The 14,444-nt window shown below is 38.1% G+C and overlaps 1 protein-coding gene across 1 annotated transcript; it reads right to left on the reverse strand.

The window, feature by feature from the left end:
• Positions 1-5,632: 5,632 nt before the first annotated feature.
• Positions 5,633-7,769, reverse strand: org (oogenesis-related gene). The gene is made up of 6 exons (XM_077226491.1): positions 7,580-7,769; positions 7,383-7,463; positions 6,345-6,576; positions 6,111-6,265; positions 5,926-6,030; positions 5,633-5,836 (listed from the first exon to the last, which is right to left on the reverse strand). The coding sequence occupies exons 1-6, from the start codon at positions 7,631-7,633 to the stop codon at positions 5,816-5,818; spliced, it is 648 nt and encodes a 215-aa protein (XP_077082606.1). The 5' UTR covers positions 7,634-7,769; the 3' UTR covers positions 5,633-5,815.
• Positions 7,770-14,444: the final 6,675 nt, after the last annotated feature.

Consider the following 14,444-nt stretch of genomic DNA (forward strand, 5'->3'; position numbering starts at 1 on the left):
GCAGAAGCTGGCTTCAGAAAACAGACGCATGAGTGCTGCCTGCATTGCTTTAGAGGTCGCAGAAGTGGAAGGTCAGCTTGTCAGTCTCAGACCATACGCCGGACACTGCAACAAGTCGGTTTGCATGGCCGACGTCCCAGAAGGAAGCCTCTTCTGAAGCTGGCTCACAAGAAAGCCTGCAAACAGTTTGCTGAAAGCAACCTGTCCAAGAGCATGAACTTCTGGAACATGTCCTGTGGCCTGATGAGACTAAGATGAACTTGTTTAGCTCAGATGGTGTCCAGCATGTGTGGCGATGTCCTGGTGAGGAGTACCGAGAACATTGTGTCTTGCCTACAGTCAAGCATGGTGGTGGTAGCATCATGGTCTGGGGCTGCATGAGTGCTGCTGGTACTGGGGAGCTGAGCTTCATTGAGGGAAACGCATGTACTGCAACATTATGAAGCAGAACATGATGCCCTCCCTTCAGAAACTGGACCGTACTGCATGATAACGACCCCAAACATGGTGATGGAGTGGCAAAGTGTGTCTCCAGACCTGAACCCTATTGAGCACCTGTGGGGCGTCCTCAAGCGGGAGGTGGAGAAGCACTGTGTGTCTAACATCCAGCAGCTCCGCGATGTTATTATAAGCAGAGGAAGAAGATCCCAGAAAAAACCTGTGCAGATCTGGTGAACCCCAGGAGGATTAAGGCAGTGCTAGATAACAATGGTGCTCACACAACATATTGACACTTTTGACACAGTTTTGACATGTTCACTTAGGGTGTACTCACTTTTGTTGCCAGCTATTTTGAGAATAATGGCTGTATGTTGAGTTATTTTCAGAGGACAGTAAATATATACTGTTATATAAGCAGCACATTGACTACTCTAAAATATATCCAAGTTATATATATCCATATATATCCATTTCTATAGTATTGTCCCTTGAGAAGGTATACTAAAATGTTTGCTGAAATTTGAGGGGTGCACTCCCTTTTGTGAGATTATGTGTAATTTTGTGAGATTATTTTATATATATATATATATATATATATATATATATATATATATATATATATATATATAAAATGTACAGATAATATTGTTATTATGTATATATAATCATTAAAATTATAATTTACAACTATAAATTATACATAAATGTATTTTATACTGTTATATATAAACATATTATATTTATATAAAATAATCCATTTTATTAATTAAAATATTAAATATATATACAAATGGTTGATAAAGATAATATATACGGTGTGCCTCTACTTTAAAAGGTGCAAACTTAAAAATGATAATAATAGATGGATTCTGTATGAGAACAGTCAAAATATGCCTCTGACAACCTCAAATGCTGTGTACAGTAAGCAGAAATGCTCAATGATATTGAAATAAAATTAACAATATATTGAACTTCTAAAGCCACTTTTTCTAACGGTCTATTTCATGTTTTTGTCTGCCACAATAACGTATAATCGTTCGGAGGATTCTCTCAACAAATACTGCAATTAATACAATTAACTGAGCTTTTTACACTGTGTATATATAATTAATTCAATTAAAATGCACTGAGAGCCCTTTATAAAATAAATGGAATCACATTACAAGCAAAGGGAGTGCAAGTTAATCTAGCTGAGGTCAGACAATGTGTTCTTGCCGACACCCGTTGTCATTCAAGAAAGGTGACAATGAGCCGGTGTCAGAATGTGCAGAGGGAAGTGGTTTTGTGTGCCAAAACGCAGCAGGTCGTCTATGTACCTCGACGCCTCGCCTGAGGTTACCCCGAGGACAAGAATGGAAACCAAAGGCATGAAAGGGACACAATATCACCATAAAATTGCATCCACAGTCAATAAGTCAGCATCTAAGCATAGCTTAAGGAAGTGAATCGAGTATAAGGCATCGCACCCCACAAAAAGACCGTATCGCATTGGTTTCGAACTCACACACAGCATCATCTACATTAAAGGAAAAAAGGAGAAGTGGGGGATAAGAAGAGCTCCTGGTGCACAAGCGCTATTTCAGGCACACTAAAAACACGATTCTCCCAAGACTCTTCCGTCTCCTCTTCAAAAAAACGCCCGACAGCTAAGAAATCCCAGCAGGCCATAGATCTGATGTATACTTGTGAAGGCTTTTCCCCGTTCTTACCCCCTCAGAATCTCTGTTCTTCTCAAAGCCTCCAAGAACAATCGCATTACGTTTTTCCTTCACCGCCTGTTTACAGCTGTCAGAAAACAACGGGGAAAACTCCTAGCTAGGTCAACAAAAAAAGAACCGTTTTGATGGTTGGCCCGATTCGCTGTGTTCTTTCACATGGATATGTGCGCACTTCCGCACCACCTCACTACTGAATTGAATGTGCTCATTTGCGAACTTGGGGAGGGTGTGCGTTTCCTCTGCCATATGCAGCTTGAAAATGATCTTCTTGCTGTGCAAAGGGCCGTGAAGAGTCCTTGGCAACAATCCACCCCCTCTTCTCGAGGAGCAAGAAAGGCGCTCACCTTCGGCTAAAAGCGCACCAGTGTAGGTGTTAGTGCCTTCAGGAGCGAGCGCTCGCGTTCACATCAGCCTCAAGGGGTTGTAAGTTTGTTTTCCCAACTTAACCAATGACGAAATTTTAATAAATCGTAGGTAGAGGCTGGAATAATCAATGGGTGCTTCCCAAAACTCAAACTGATGCTTCCTCGTTTCCTTCGCTCCTCCATCCTCTAGCCAGTGACCCGGAAACTGATCAAGGAAAGCCATCTTGAAGGACATTTCAGTTCTGAGATGAGTAAGGAAGGAGTGAGGAAGCTTCCAGAGGAGCTATGAGTCAGGATGCACAGGTGTATCCTATGCGGAAGTCTTTGTCGTCGTCGAAAAACCTGATGCCAATATGAATTCTCCTACCCCTTCACATACGACACAATTTTAATTTATGCTTTATCTTCACAACCTACTTAATCCATAAATCTCATATATTTCAACAGGGCATCATGCTTTATTATTAGTTTTTAATTTATTAAATAACCAACATTTTACAACATAAGGGCAGATCACTTGAGCGCAGCTGATGACGCTTTGAAGTGACACTCGAGTGATCAAAAATATTCCAATATACAAATTTCCTTTGATTCCCTCATCCTCATTTTCTTCCTTCGCATCCGAAATGGAGTGCAGCTGAGACGTGAGAAGGTACAGAAAGAAAATGAGGACGAACATAAATGAGCAGCACCCTTCAAAATACTTTTTTTTTTAAACCTATCAGGTCAATACACAAAATAGCTTTCTTCTGGGAAAGCAGGTGTCTTTCAAAAAATTCTTGAAAGGTTGAAAAATAATACTGCATGAAAAAAAGCTTCAGATTGGAGCAAATCCCTTCATCATATTGCACATTCAATTCAACAAATGGTGTCCGGTTATCTTTGAAAAATTTTTTAGCTCTTTTTGTTAAAGCAAATCAAAAAAATGCCAAGTCCAAACCATTCAGACAGCCCCTATTCTGGCTGTGCATATTTTTAAATATTAAATGAAATACTATATTTCACATTATATAGCCTATAACTGATATATACACATTCTGCATATTTTTATCTTCATGGAATATATAAAAACTTATAAATATTATACAGGTCCTTCTCAAAAAATTAGCATATTGTGATAAAGTTCATTATTTTCCATAATGTAATGATAAAAATTAAACTTTCATATATTTTAGATTCATTGCACACCAACTGAAATATTTCAGGTCTTTTATTGTTTTAATACTGATAATTTTGGCATACAGCTCATGAAAACCCAAAATTCCTATCTCAAAAAATTAGCATATCATGAAAAGGGTCTCTAAACGAGCTATTAACCTAATCATCTGAATCAACTAATTAATTCTAAACACCTGCAAAAGATTCCTGAGGCTTTTAAAAACTCCCAGCCTGTTTCATTACTCAAAACCGCAATAATGGGTAAGACTGCCGACCTGACTGCTGTCCAGAAGGCCATCATTGACACCCTCAAGCAAGAGGGTAAGACAGAAAGAAATTTCTGAACAAATAGGCTGTTCCCAGAGTGCTGTATCAAGGCACCTCAGTGGGAAGTCTGTGCGAAGGAAAAAGTGTGGCAAAAAACGCTGCACAACGAGAAGAGGTGACCGGACCCTGAGGAAGATTGTGGAGAAGGACCGATTCCAGACCTTGGGGGACCTGCGGAAGCAGTGGACTGAGTCTGGAGTAGAAACATCCAGAGCCACCGTGCACAGGCGTGTGCAGGAAATGGGCTACAGGTGCCGCATTCCCCAGGTCAAGCCACTTTTGAACCAGAAACAGCGGCAGAAGCGCCTGACCTGGGCTACAGAGAAGCAGCACTGGACTGTTGCTCAGTTTTGCATGTCATCCGGAAATCAAGGTGCCAGTGTCTGGAGGAAGACTGGGGAGAAGGAAATGCCAAAATGCCTGAAGTCCAGTGTCAAGTACCCACAGTCAGTGATGGTCTGGGGTGCCATGTCAGCTGCTGGTGTTGGTCCACTGTGTTTTATCGAGGGCAGGGTAAATGCAGCTAGCTATCAGGAGATTTTGGAGCACTTCATGCTTCCATCTGCTGAAAAGCTTTATGGAGATGAAGATTTCATTTTTCAGCACGACCTGGCACCTGCTCACAGTGCCAAAACCACTGGTAAATGGTTTACTGACCATGGTATTACTGTGCTCAATTGGCCTGCCAACTCTCCTGACCTGAACCCCATAGAGAATCTGTGGGATATTGTTAAGAGAAAGTTGAGAGACGCAAGACCCAACACTCTGGATGAGCTTAAGGCCGCTATCGAAGCATCCTGGGCCTCCATAACACCTCAGCAGTGCCACAGGCTGATTGCCTCCATGCCACGCCGCATTGAAGCAGTCATTTCTGCAAAAGGATTCCCGACCAAGTATTGACTATTGAGTGCATAACTGAACAATTATTTAAAGGTTGACTCTTTTTTTGTTTTAAAAACACTTCTTTTATTGGTCGGATGAAATATGCTAATTTTTTTAGACAGGAATTTTGGGTTTTCATGAGCTGTATGCCAAAATCATCAGTATTAAAACAATAAAAGACCTGAAATAATTCAGTTGGTGTGCAATGAATCTAAAATATATGAAAGTTTAATTTTTATCATTACATTATGGAAAATAATGAACTTTATCACAATATGCTAATTTTTTGAGAAGGACCTGTATGCACAGATTATATATGTGTGCATACATAAATTAATATTTTAATTAATTTTGGGCATGAAACATGAGTATATAAAAATAGCATTTTATATATACATACATAGTGTATGCATAAATGAGAGTGTAAATATTTTACACTTATTTAGTAAGGCACAACATAGTTTTTTTGCCTGTGTAAATATTTTTAAATGCATTTTCATATGGAGTATATACACAAATTAAAAAGACCACAAATGCACACACTGAAAAACAAGTGTATACAAAATTCAAGTAAGTGCTTTCAGTATTCATAAAAAAAAAAAAAAAACTACAAAGTTCTATCATACCCATTCCATATTTTATTTCAACTTTCATAAGAGAACGTGTTGGTGTATCTGTCAAACTAAGTGAGCATCTGCCACCCACTGGCCAACTGTGTAGGACACTTAACCAAATTAGACGCAGTATTACAAACACTTTTATTTAACACTGAAAACACACAAATTTACAAAATTAACTGAAACTGCAAATTGGGAAGCCAAAAAAAAAAAAAAGACAAAGCCAGAGAACAAACATAATGAACACATTCAGCAACTGTTGAAATATTCTTGATTTGCATACTAGTATTAGTACATACTGCCATCATTAGGCCTCAGGAGGAACTACCTGAAACAAGAAACACGGGTGACTTGGAATATAGCGTTCAGAATAATTAAAAACGGCAAACAGGTGGTGAGAAGTGAGGAGAACTGTACCATCTCCAAGTCTTTGATTACCACGACACCCTTCTCTATTTCCAAGTCACTCTCAGTGTCATTGTGTGATCGGTATTCCTCACTGTCAGTCTCAACTCCACTGGGCTGCAGGAGATTAGTATCCTGAAATTTGGCAGTGACAGAAAAAAAAAGGAAAAAAAAAAGAGAAAAAGAAAAAAGCAAACCTCATAATCTGGATCAACTACGTGGTCTTCCTCGGCCAGTTCTTGAGTGAGCGCCTCCACCCAGGACTGCTGATCTACCTCCTCTTCCTCATCCAGGTCATCCTGCTTTCTCTTGCAGCCTTTGCCACAAGGCTTGGTAGGGGAACAACGCACCTCTAAAACAGAAACACCAGCTGCACTTCAAGTTTCATATCTGAAAGTGGTTTTTCATCTGAAGTAAAGGGATGAGCTTACCCGGGGACACAGCACAGCCAATGCTGGTGCAGACGGGATAACCCAGAGCTCTCTGGATGCGCCGGGGCAGGATGGTCAACAGCAGCCGTGTGACCCTGTGGAGACGCTTCCGGACCGTTCGGCACGGTCTTTCTTTAGGGGAGCCGCCGCCTTCTTCCTCACCGGCTGGAGAGATGGCCTTCACTGGTGTGGAGAAGCCAAACAGCCACCAGAAGCCACGGAGAGCCCGCATCTTAAGCGGCATACAGGATCAAAGCAAGTTACAGAATTTAAAAACTGAGCAATAGTTAAAAACAAAAACCACACCATTAATTAATTTTTTTAAAGAATTGTTTACTACAACTAATTTATATATATATATATATATATTTTTTTTTTTTATTATTAGCAAATTAAAAATTATATATATAAATCCAACCTAAACTGGTTTTCTGGTCTCAGCTGGTTTATGCTGGGCCAGTGTGGTGCTCAATGGTTTAGCTAGCACAGCCACCTGAAAAGTTTCCTCGAATACCAGCAGACCAGTTTAGGCTGGTTTTAGTTTTTTTTGTTTAGCACCGGTGTTGATAAATAAATAAAATCAACATGCATCTAAAATGGTTGTTTGTTTTATAGCCTTAAACGTCACGAGGAAACTGACTACTCACTGGTACTCAGTGCCAGGATGCAGCTAGTAATAACTCAGCCATTCAAGTAAATAAAGTTAACCAATTAAATGAAATTAAAGTAAACGCAGCTTAAACTGGTCTGTGTTGCTTTATGTGGGTCTTGGCTAACACCTGGTGCTCAATGGTTTAGATGGTGTCCCAGCCTAGACACCTGAAATGTCCACTGATACTTAGTATCTTAGCTAGTTTTAGGGTTTTTTCAGCAATACATAAAACAATGTATAAGAAAATAGAGTGCCAACGTGTTTGAGATCGTTTGTTTCCAGTCTGACATTTGAAATGAGTAAACAGACCACTAACTAGACCAGTCAGGTACTCAGTACCAGGGTGCAGCAGCTTGTAAACACTTATCTACCACAGTTACACTTACAGTCAAACTGACTGGCCAAGACTGTGAAATCCGACAGAGGACGGCTGAAACGACTCCACCTCTCTTCGACACAGCTTTCTTCTGTTGGGAATAAAAGTTTTAATTTTTACAAACACTCATTTGTCTCGAACGCCTCGTTTGAACAAAACAAACAACTGTTTTGTCTCAGTGAGGGAAATGTAATCGAGTAAACTTGCCTCTTGGCCCTCAGTGTTTTCTGGCTCAACGGTGTAGTTGCACTGGTTAGTCATCTCGATGCTCTCTGAATTAATCCACCGACTGTCTAAAAGCGATTCCCCGCCAATTTACAAGCAACCATGCACGTGCTAATTAAAACACGTGCGTTTATCCAGCCCACTGCGGTTTGTGCGGGTGTCCGCATGCGTGGAAATATTGACTGTGTGCGAATTAGAAAATAGCGTAGTGTAGAATACTGCGCGAAAAAGCACACAATTACTATCTCATGTATGTTTGTTTAGTAAAAGCAATATGCTATCGCCACATTTTTTTTTAATCTAAATGTTACCTTGAAAAAAAAGAATTAATTAACAAAGATTTTATAATATAATATAGACTTTTAAGTTATTATTAAAAATACAAAACATAAGGTACATTTCTCGTTTCGTTTAAATTAATTAATTCCAGTGTAAAATATTTTAAATAAATTGCCTCAATGATTGTGGATCAAGGAATCATAAACAGCAAAATATTCCTAAAAATATATCCTTACACAAATTTTAACCTAAAATGTTTTTTTTTTTACACGTGTATACCATTGTATTATTTGTATTTGGAGTAGGCCTACAAATACAATACACAATGGGAAAATGTAGGCATTATAATTAGTTGTTTTGCCAAACTAATGTTTAATTTTACTTTAGATTTATATTATTCTGTGTCTGTAATTTTATTGCTAATTAAAGGGTAAATTTATGTTGATTTCTATTAAGTTGTTTAAATTGGTCACTAAAACACGCAACTTCACAATAATATATTTTATATTTTCTAAACTTAATCTGATGTAAAGTTATAGTTAAGAAGACTTTGCTGGAGCTTAAAAATGCTGCCTTCGGAGGACGCATTCCAACACTGTATATGATTGATCATATAATCAATCATATAAGTATATATATATATATATATATATTGATATATATATATATAGAGAGAGAGAAGATAAGACATTATGATCAAAAACTTATGACATGTTTTCACATTGCTTTTACTCATCAATAGCAATTTTGACCAGTTTAAGCAATTTTCAACTTTCAAAATCAGTTTAATGTAATTTAAGATGAAATGAATTAAACAAACAAGTACCTAAAAATTTGAGGCAGAAACTTTTTTTTACTGTGAAGGAAGGCATTAAGGCACGTCCGAATCCAATGTTAGCTTCTCTTCCTGAGATACCTTCATCTTATCGATTTTTGAAGGCAGCATAGATGTATCCTTCACTGCCTTTGATATCCCACAATCCTGTGCACTACATTCGGTGACAGTTGAGCTAGAAAAAGAAAGATGGCGCCTGAAAGTTGCAGTTGGTCATTTGTGTGTAAATGTACGTTTTTGACCAACGTTTTCCACTTCTGATGTAATTTCTAGTGAGAAATGACTTCTTTAGTAATTAACTATTTGTTTAATTCTTACCAAAGCTCGTTCTATTTTGCTGTAGGTCATTAAACTGTTACGCTGTTTGAAATCAATTTTGTATACTTTCATGGGCAAACGCCTGCAGAGTCATAAGGCAGCGAGGCAAGCTGCCAAAGTTTTCGGATGCAGCCAGAGAAACATAAGAGATGTTGTGAAAACCTGGACAGAAGTCAGTTCCAGGTCCACCACACTAGACTCTCTATGATGTGATATTTTCATAATTTTGAAGATTTTATGCAGATATTATTTACGTAGGCCTGAACACTTTACTACTGCATTCATTTAATGTTAATTGCACTTAAATTATAAATAAAAATATAAGTCCCTCCTCCCACATTCTCACTGCTCTATGTGAACACTGACCCAACTAAACCAAATTGTTGCTTGTTATTAGTTAATTGTTATCCACTGTAGTTTTGAGTAACGTTTCTTTTGTTTTCATGATTTTCAGACAAAGAGTTTCTTTTCAACTACAAATGGAAAACACAGAAATAAAGGTGAGTTTTAATTGAATGCATTCAGAGAGTGTTTATTTGGTTCAGAAACAGTATAAATGATGTCTAACTGAGACTAACTTATAAGACGTTGAAAATATGTCCACACCACATATGAACTAGTTTTGAACCTTGTACAGAGGTCCCTTGGACGTCAATATTGGAAGTTCAGAAGACGTCATAAAAAGAGTAAAAGACATAATACAAACTTTCATTCTGGCTCCTCAGGGGACGTCTTGACTGACAGACAAAGATGTCGAAATGACATCTTTTTGACGTATATTTGCTCAGTGGGATACAAGTACTAGGCCTATTTCACCAATTACAACAAAGAATCACGAGTTTACACAACAGCACTGGACACACAGTTAAATGGGAAGTCAGTATTACAGTTATGGACTATGGAAGAAGTGGGTATACGCAAATATTGATAATTAGAAGTCGTAATACGCAAACAGCCCCGGGCAAAGAGTAAGTATACAGCGTATACATGCGTATGGCCCCGACTACACCACTGCAGATAAATATATCATTATTTGTTCCAGTACCATGGAATAATAGCTAATTATTGCAATTAAACTATATTAGCATTATATTAGCCTATAATATGTTATAAATTATATTCTCTATATGCTTTATTAGATAAATAAATGAAATATATAGGCCTATCTCTTTTCCAAGAGTTTTCATAATCTTGATGCCATTTTATTTGTGTTTATCAAGCTGCTAAATACTATTAACAACAATAGCAGTAACTATGGTAACAAACTACATGTTCGTGAGGGGTTCGTTTCGGTCATTCCTGTCAACGTCAGTCACGGAGCAGACCCGTAATGCGGGAGAGATCCACATTTGGGCATGTTTCCGCACACGCCTCCCTCGTCACATTTACGCACGTCTAAAACAAATAGAGTGGGGGCCGATTTGAAGGGTCTGGATGACTATAAATCTCTGAGGTTGCTCTTTCAGTCACACCTTTCCACAAACTGGTAATAAACAATATATTTTAATATTTTCAAGACACAGCACAGCATGCCAGCAACGCACAAGAACATGACGCGCACAATCAGTGCTGGAAACTGCACGAGTGCCGACAGCGAGTCAGAAATCGCGGGATTCCCTTTCGCGCACAGGGGAAAACTCGCGCTCAAATGGGCCACCGCGAGAAGTTGCTCGTTCGGAAGTTCGCTGGGGTTAGAAAACCGCGGAAGTAAAGACAGCATAAGCAGTATCGTCGTCACCCCGGACAGCATCCCACAATTCACCATTCCAAAACTAGCCCTGGAGGATGGCTATAGATCCAGAGCGAATGAGAAAGAAGGACAGGGCGAAGAAGAGGTAGACTGGGGGAGCTATGACGACATTAGTGGATCCTATCATGCCAAGCTTTCTCTTTCTTCATCAGTGTCATCGTCATCATCATCATCCTCTGGGTTCAGCGTATCTGCTGTAAGAAAAACTGTCTCGGATCTCAAACATTGCTCAGACCCTGCTAGCCAAGCGGCTCTCTCCTTACCTCACCTTCCCAAGTTCACAACCCCATACGGCTTCGTAACTTTGAGCAAAAGCCCACAAATGGCCAATGAAGAGGCGCTCTTCTCCCAGGGCCATAGACGTTGGGGTCACGATGAAGAGGTCAATACGTATAGGCACCCTAAGCTGGATACATCCCCCATTCAGATACATGCCAGCACCCCTTCACATCAGCCTTCTGTCACTCATCGTTTCTTTAGAAGCCACAGCGTTACAGGAATCGAGATCGAGAGGAAACTGGTTCAGAACAGTGAGCCAGTAAAACAAGCACCGATCAGCAAAAGCAAGCGAAGCCTTTGGGGAATTCTTCGCAAACAAGAAAGAAAGTCTTTTGACTTCAATTTAAACCACAAATGAACAAACCCAGAGCAGTGTTGCTCAATGCTCAATAACATGACAATCGAGCGCCTTCTATTGTAAATGAACAAGTTTTGTTGTTGTGTGGGAATTTATTTATTTTCTGCATGAATTCCTCATGTTCAGATAGATGTTGTCCATGACCTTATGATGAAAATAAAAGTTTTTGAAAATACAAATGGTTTCAAAAGCATCTGTCTTCTGACATATAGGCTACAGTGACTTCAAAAAGCCTGTAAAATCCAATTACATTAAAAAAATCTATCCAACTGACATTTATTTTTAAAGAAATATAACACAAACACACATTTTTAGCAAAACATTTTATGGAAAATATATCATACAAAATTAAGACAAACTTAGCCTAACGAAATCACTTTGAATCCAGCTGGATAAAGAGCACAGACAAAGTGCTATAATAAAAAAATAGCATAATTTTATATTTTGTGTCTAATGCAATATAAGTGTGACTTGAGAGTCCAAATACTTTTCCCAGCCACTGCATTTACACTGTAAAAAAAAGTTTCAGCCTTACATTTGTAAGTACATTCAAATGGATGTTTAAATTTCAACTTAAATTACATTAAACTGACTTTTAAAAAAAAGTATAACTTATAAAAAAGATTTAAAAAATTGCTTAACTTATTTTGATGAGTTAAAGCAATGTAAAAAAACATGTTGTCATAACTTACTGATCAAATCAGTTTTTTTAAAATGTAGAACATAATAAAATATGTTGTCATAACTTACTGATCAAATCATTTTTTTTACAATGTAGAACATAATAAAACATGTTTAATGGAACTATCAAAAAGGAATAATAATTAGTTATATGGAAATGGTATTCAAAATCCACTTGGCATCTTTGAGTATGGCATATAAGATTCCATTTATTTCAAGTGGGTTCATGAGACAGTTTCCTTGCATTTTGTGAGCGTTTACTGACTACATGATGAGGCTACTGACGTAAATCTATGGCAAACTCTGCATAAGGAAGCCCCAGGACTCACAGCATGTGAAGAGTCTCTTTACTAAGAGCAGCATATGAGCTTAATGATGATCCACTTCAGGGTCTCTTCAGAGCTTGCATCCTTATTGTCCCCTCCTCACCCTCGCTCTCTTTCCTTATTTCATATTTTGATGAGAGCTTCTTCCCTGCACTCATGTCTTAAATTAGAACTGCAATTCATCTTTTGATCTGCAATTCATGGATGGACATGATGGACTTCTAAGAAATACTCAGTTTGCACATCTAAACATGCAAATCCATCTGGATTCTATTTGACTCTTTATGACAGAAAGAGTAGAGTAGACTGATCTGCAACAGTTGTGTACAAATAACATATGTTGAATGAATAATTGTTTTTAAAAAATACATTGAACTTAAGTTTACATTTCACTATTGCAACAAATGTCTTATAACAGCCACCGAGCGAATGCACAGAGTAACATTAACATAACTTTCAACCCACTCAAACATATTTTAGCATTATTGTTTTTAGCATGATTGCTCCCGCCTTGCTCTATACCACAGTAATGTTAATAAAACTTTAATACATTAGCTCACAGATGAACATGATTTCTCTCGGAGTCCTGTCGGATTGCTTTCCATCGACTGTGGAGGTGAAGACGACAACTTCCAAGATCCCAGATACCCCTTTCCACCAAAGCATTTTGAGAGCCGGTTCGGAGCCGGTGTGTTTCGACAGCCAAAGAACCGGCACCAACTCTTTGCTGGACTAGAACCAGAGAACTGTTCTTTTACCACCTCATGCTTACGGCGGGGGCTGGGGCGGGTTTAAATGTGTTCTATACATCTTTTCTGACCATAATATAGGATCGCAAAGCCAGGAGAAACATTTGCAGAAACACGATGTAGTCCGCCATTGTAATTGTTATGCTTGAAGTTGGCGCAAGGGTTTCTAGCTTATATTTATTTCTATTTTTTTTATTGAAAACATTATGTAAGCAAAGAAGAAAACAGTCACAATATAGAACAAATAAACGGAAAGAAAAAAAGACACGAGACAGGGGTACATAACTAATCAGAAAAGATTACATATCAAAGGAAAAGATTAAAAGACTTACATATTTCAATTGTTTTTAAAGCCTACACGAGTTAGAGATAATCCCAAAGTAATGTTGTACTTGCAAGCGTTTCTAGCTGAGACGTATAGCGACGCACACAGTGACGTAACGACGTCATTCATGGGCGCTCTAGTCAGTGGAAAAACAAACCGGTTCTGAGAAGGTTCGCAAGTTGAACCAACTCCGAACCAACTTTGAACCAGCACCAGTTCGGAACCAGTTCTTTTTTGGTGGAAAAGGGGTAACACTCATTCACGGCACAATCAAACTACACCTTTGTTATTGTTTTGAATAAGCCACATCTAGCAGCGAAACTTACATACTGTGCCTTTAAATTCTGTCTGACAATGCTTTTCATGTTTGATACATTTTTTTTTTTTTGCTGAACCATCCAGCGCCACCTAAAGGTCTGTTTAATACATTGTTTTTAATTTGAAATTTAAACATATCACCCCTGAACATAGAAACTTTCAGGCCATCTTATTCTTATGCATGCAATAAACTGATGTAACTGAAATGCTTGCAGTTGTTTCAGAAAAAAATATGTATACATTTTATACTTTTAAGTTTAATTAGCCATTCCCTTAAAAAAAACAGTATAATAATATAAGGAAATACTAGCAATATATATGTCATTTTGATAAAAAGAAAATGTTTTCAGAATGCATGGCTAATTTTGTATGGCTGTGAATGGAAAAAGATCATTTATACAGATGGTGTAGTTACAACACCTACCAGCAGGGCAGGGGTATAAAATATTCAATTGCATATGACCAACCACAATCTTATTGTTATTCAGAATTCAGAAGTTCATTTTTTCCAATAGATACTTAACTTGACAACTTTTTTTATCTGGCTCTACCTTCTGGGTTGGGTTTTGGTTCCTACTAAGTTTTTATTAGACTTAGACTTGGGGAGGTTTTCGCTCCTGCTTTTGCCA

This window comes from Siphateles boraxobius, unplaced genomic scaffold, assembly GCF_051911475.1.
Source record: "Siphateles boraxobius isolate OS27281-9 unplaced genomic scaffold, OSU_SipBor_1 13, whole genome shotgun sequence".
In the NCBI taxonomy this organism is placed as follows: domain Eukaryota; kingdom Metazoa; phylum Chordata; class Actinopteri; order Cypriniformes; family Leuciscidae; genus Siphateles; species Siphateles boraxobius.

What these genes read in the sequence shown, in the direction of transcription:
- org (XM_077226491.1), bottom strand. Translation starts at nt 7,633, where the DNA reads ATGACTAACCAGTGCAACTACACCGTTGAGCCAGAAAACACTGAGGGC. An exon ending in AAAACACTGAGGGCCAAGAG is followed by an intron (nt 7,464 to 7,579) that starts GCAAGTTTACTC and finishes TATTCCCAACAG; the next exon opens with AAGAAAGCTGTGTCGAAGAG. An exon ending in CTTGGCCAGTCAGTTTGACT is followed by an intron (nt 6,577 to 7,382) that starts GTAAGTGTAACT and finishes ATGCCGCTTAAG; the next exon opens with ATGCGGGCTCTCCGTGGCTT.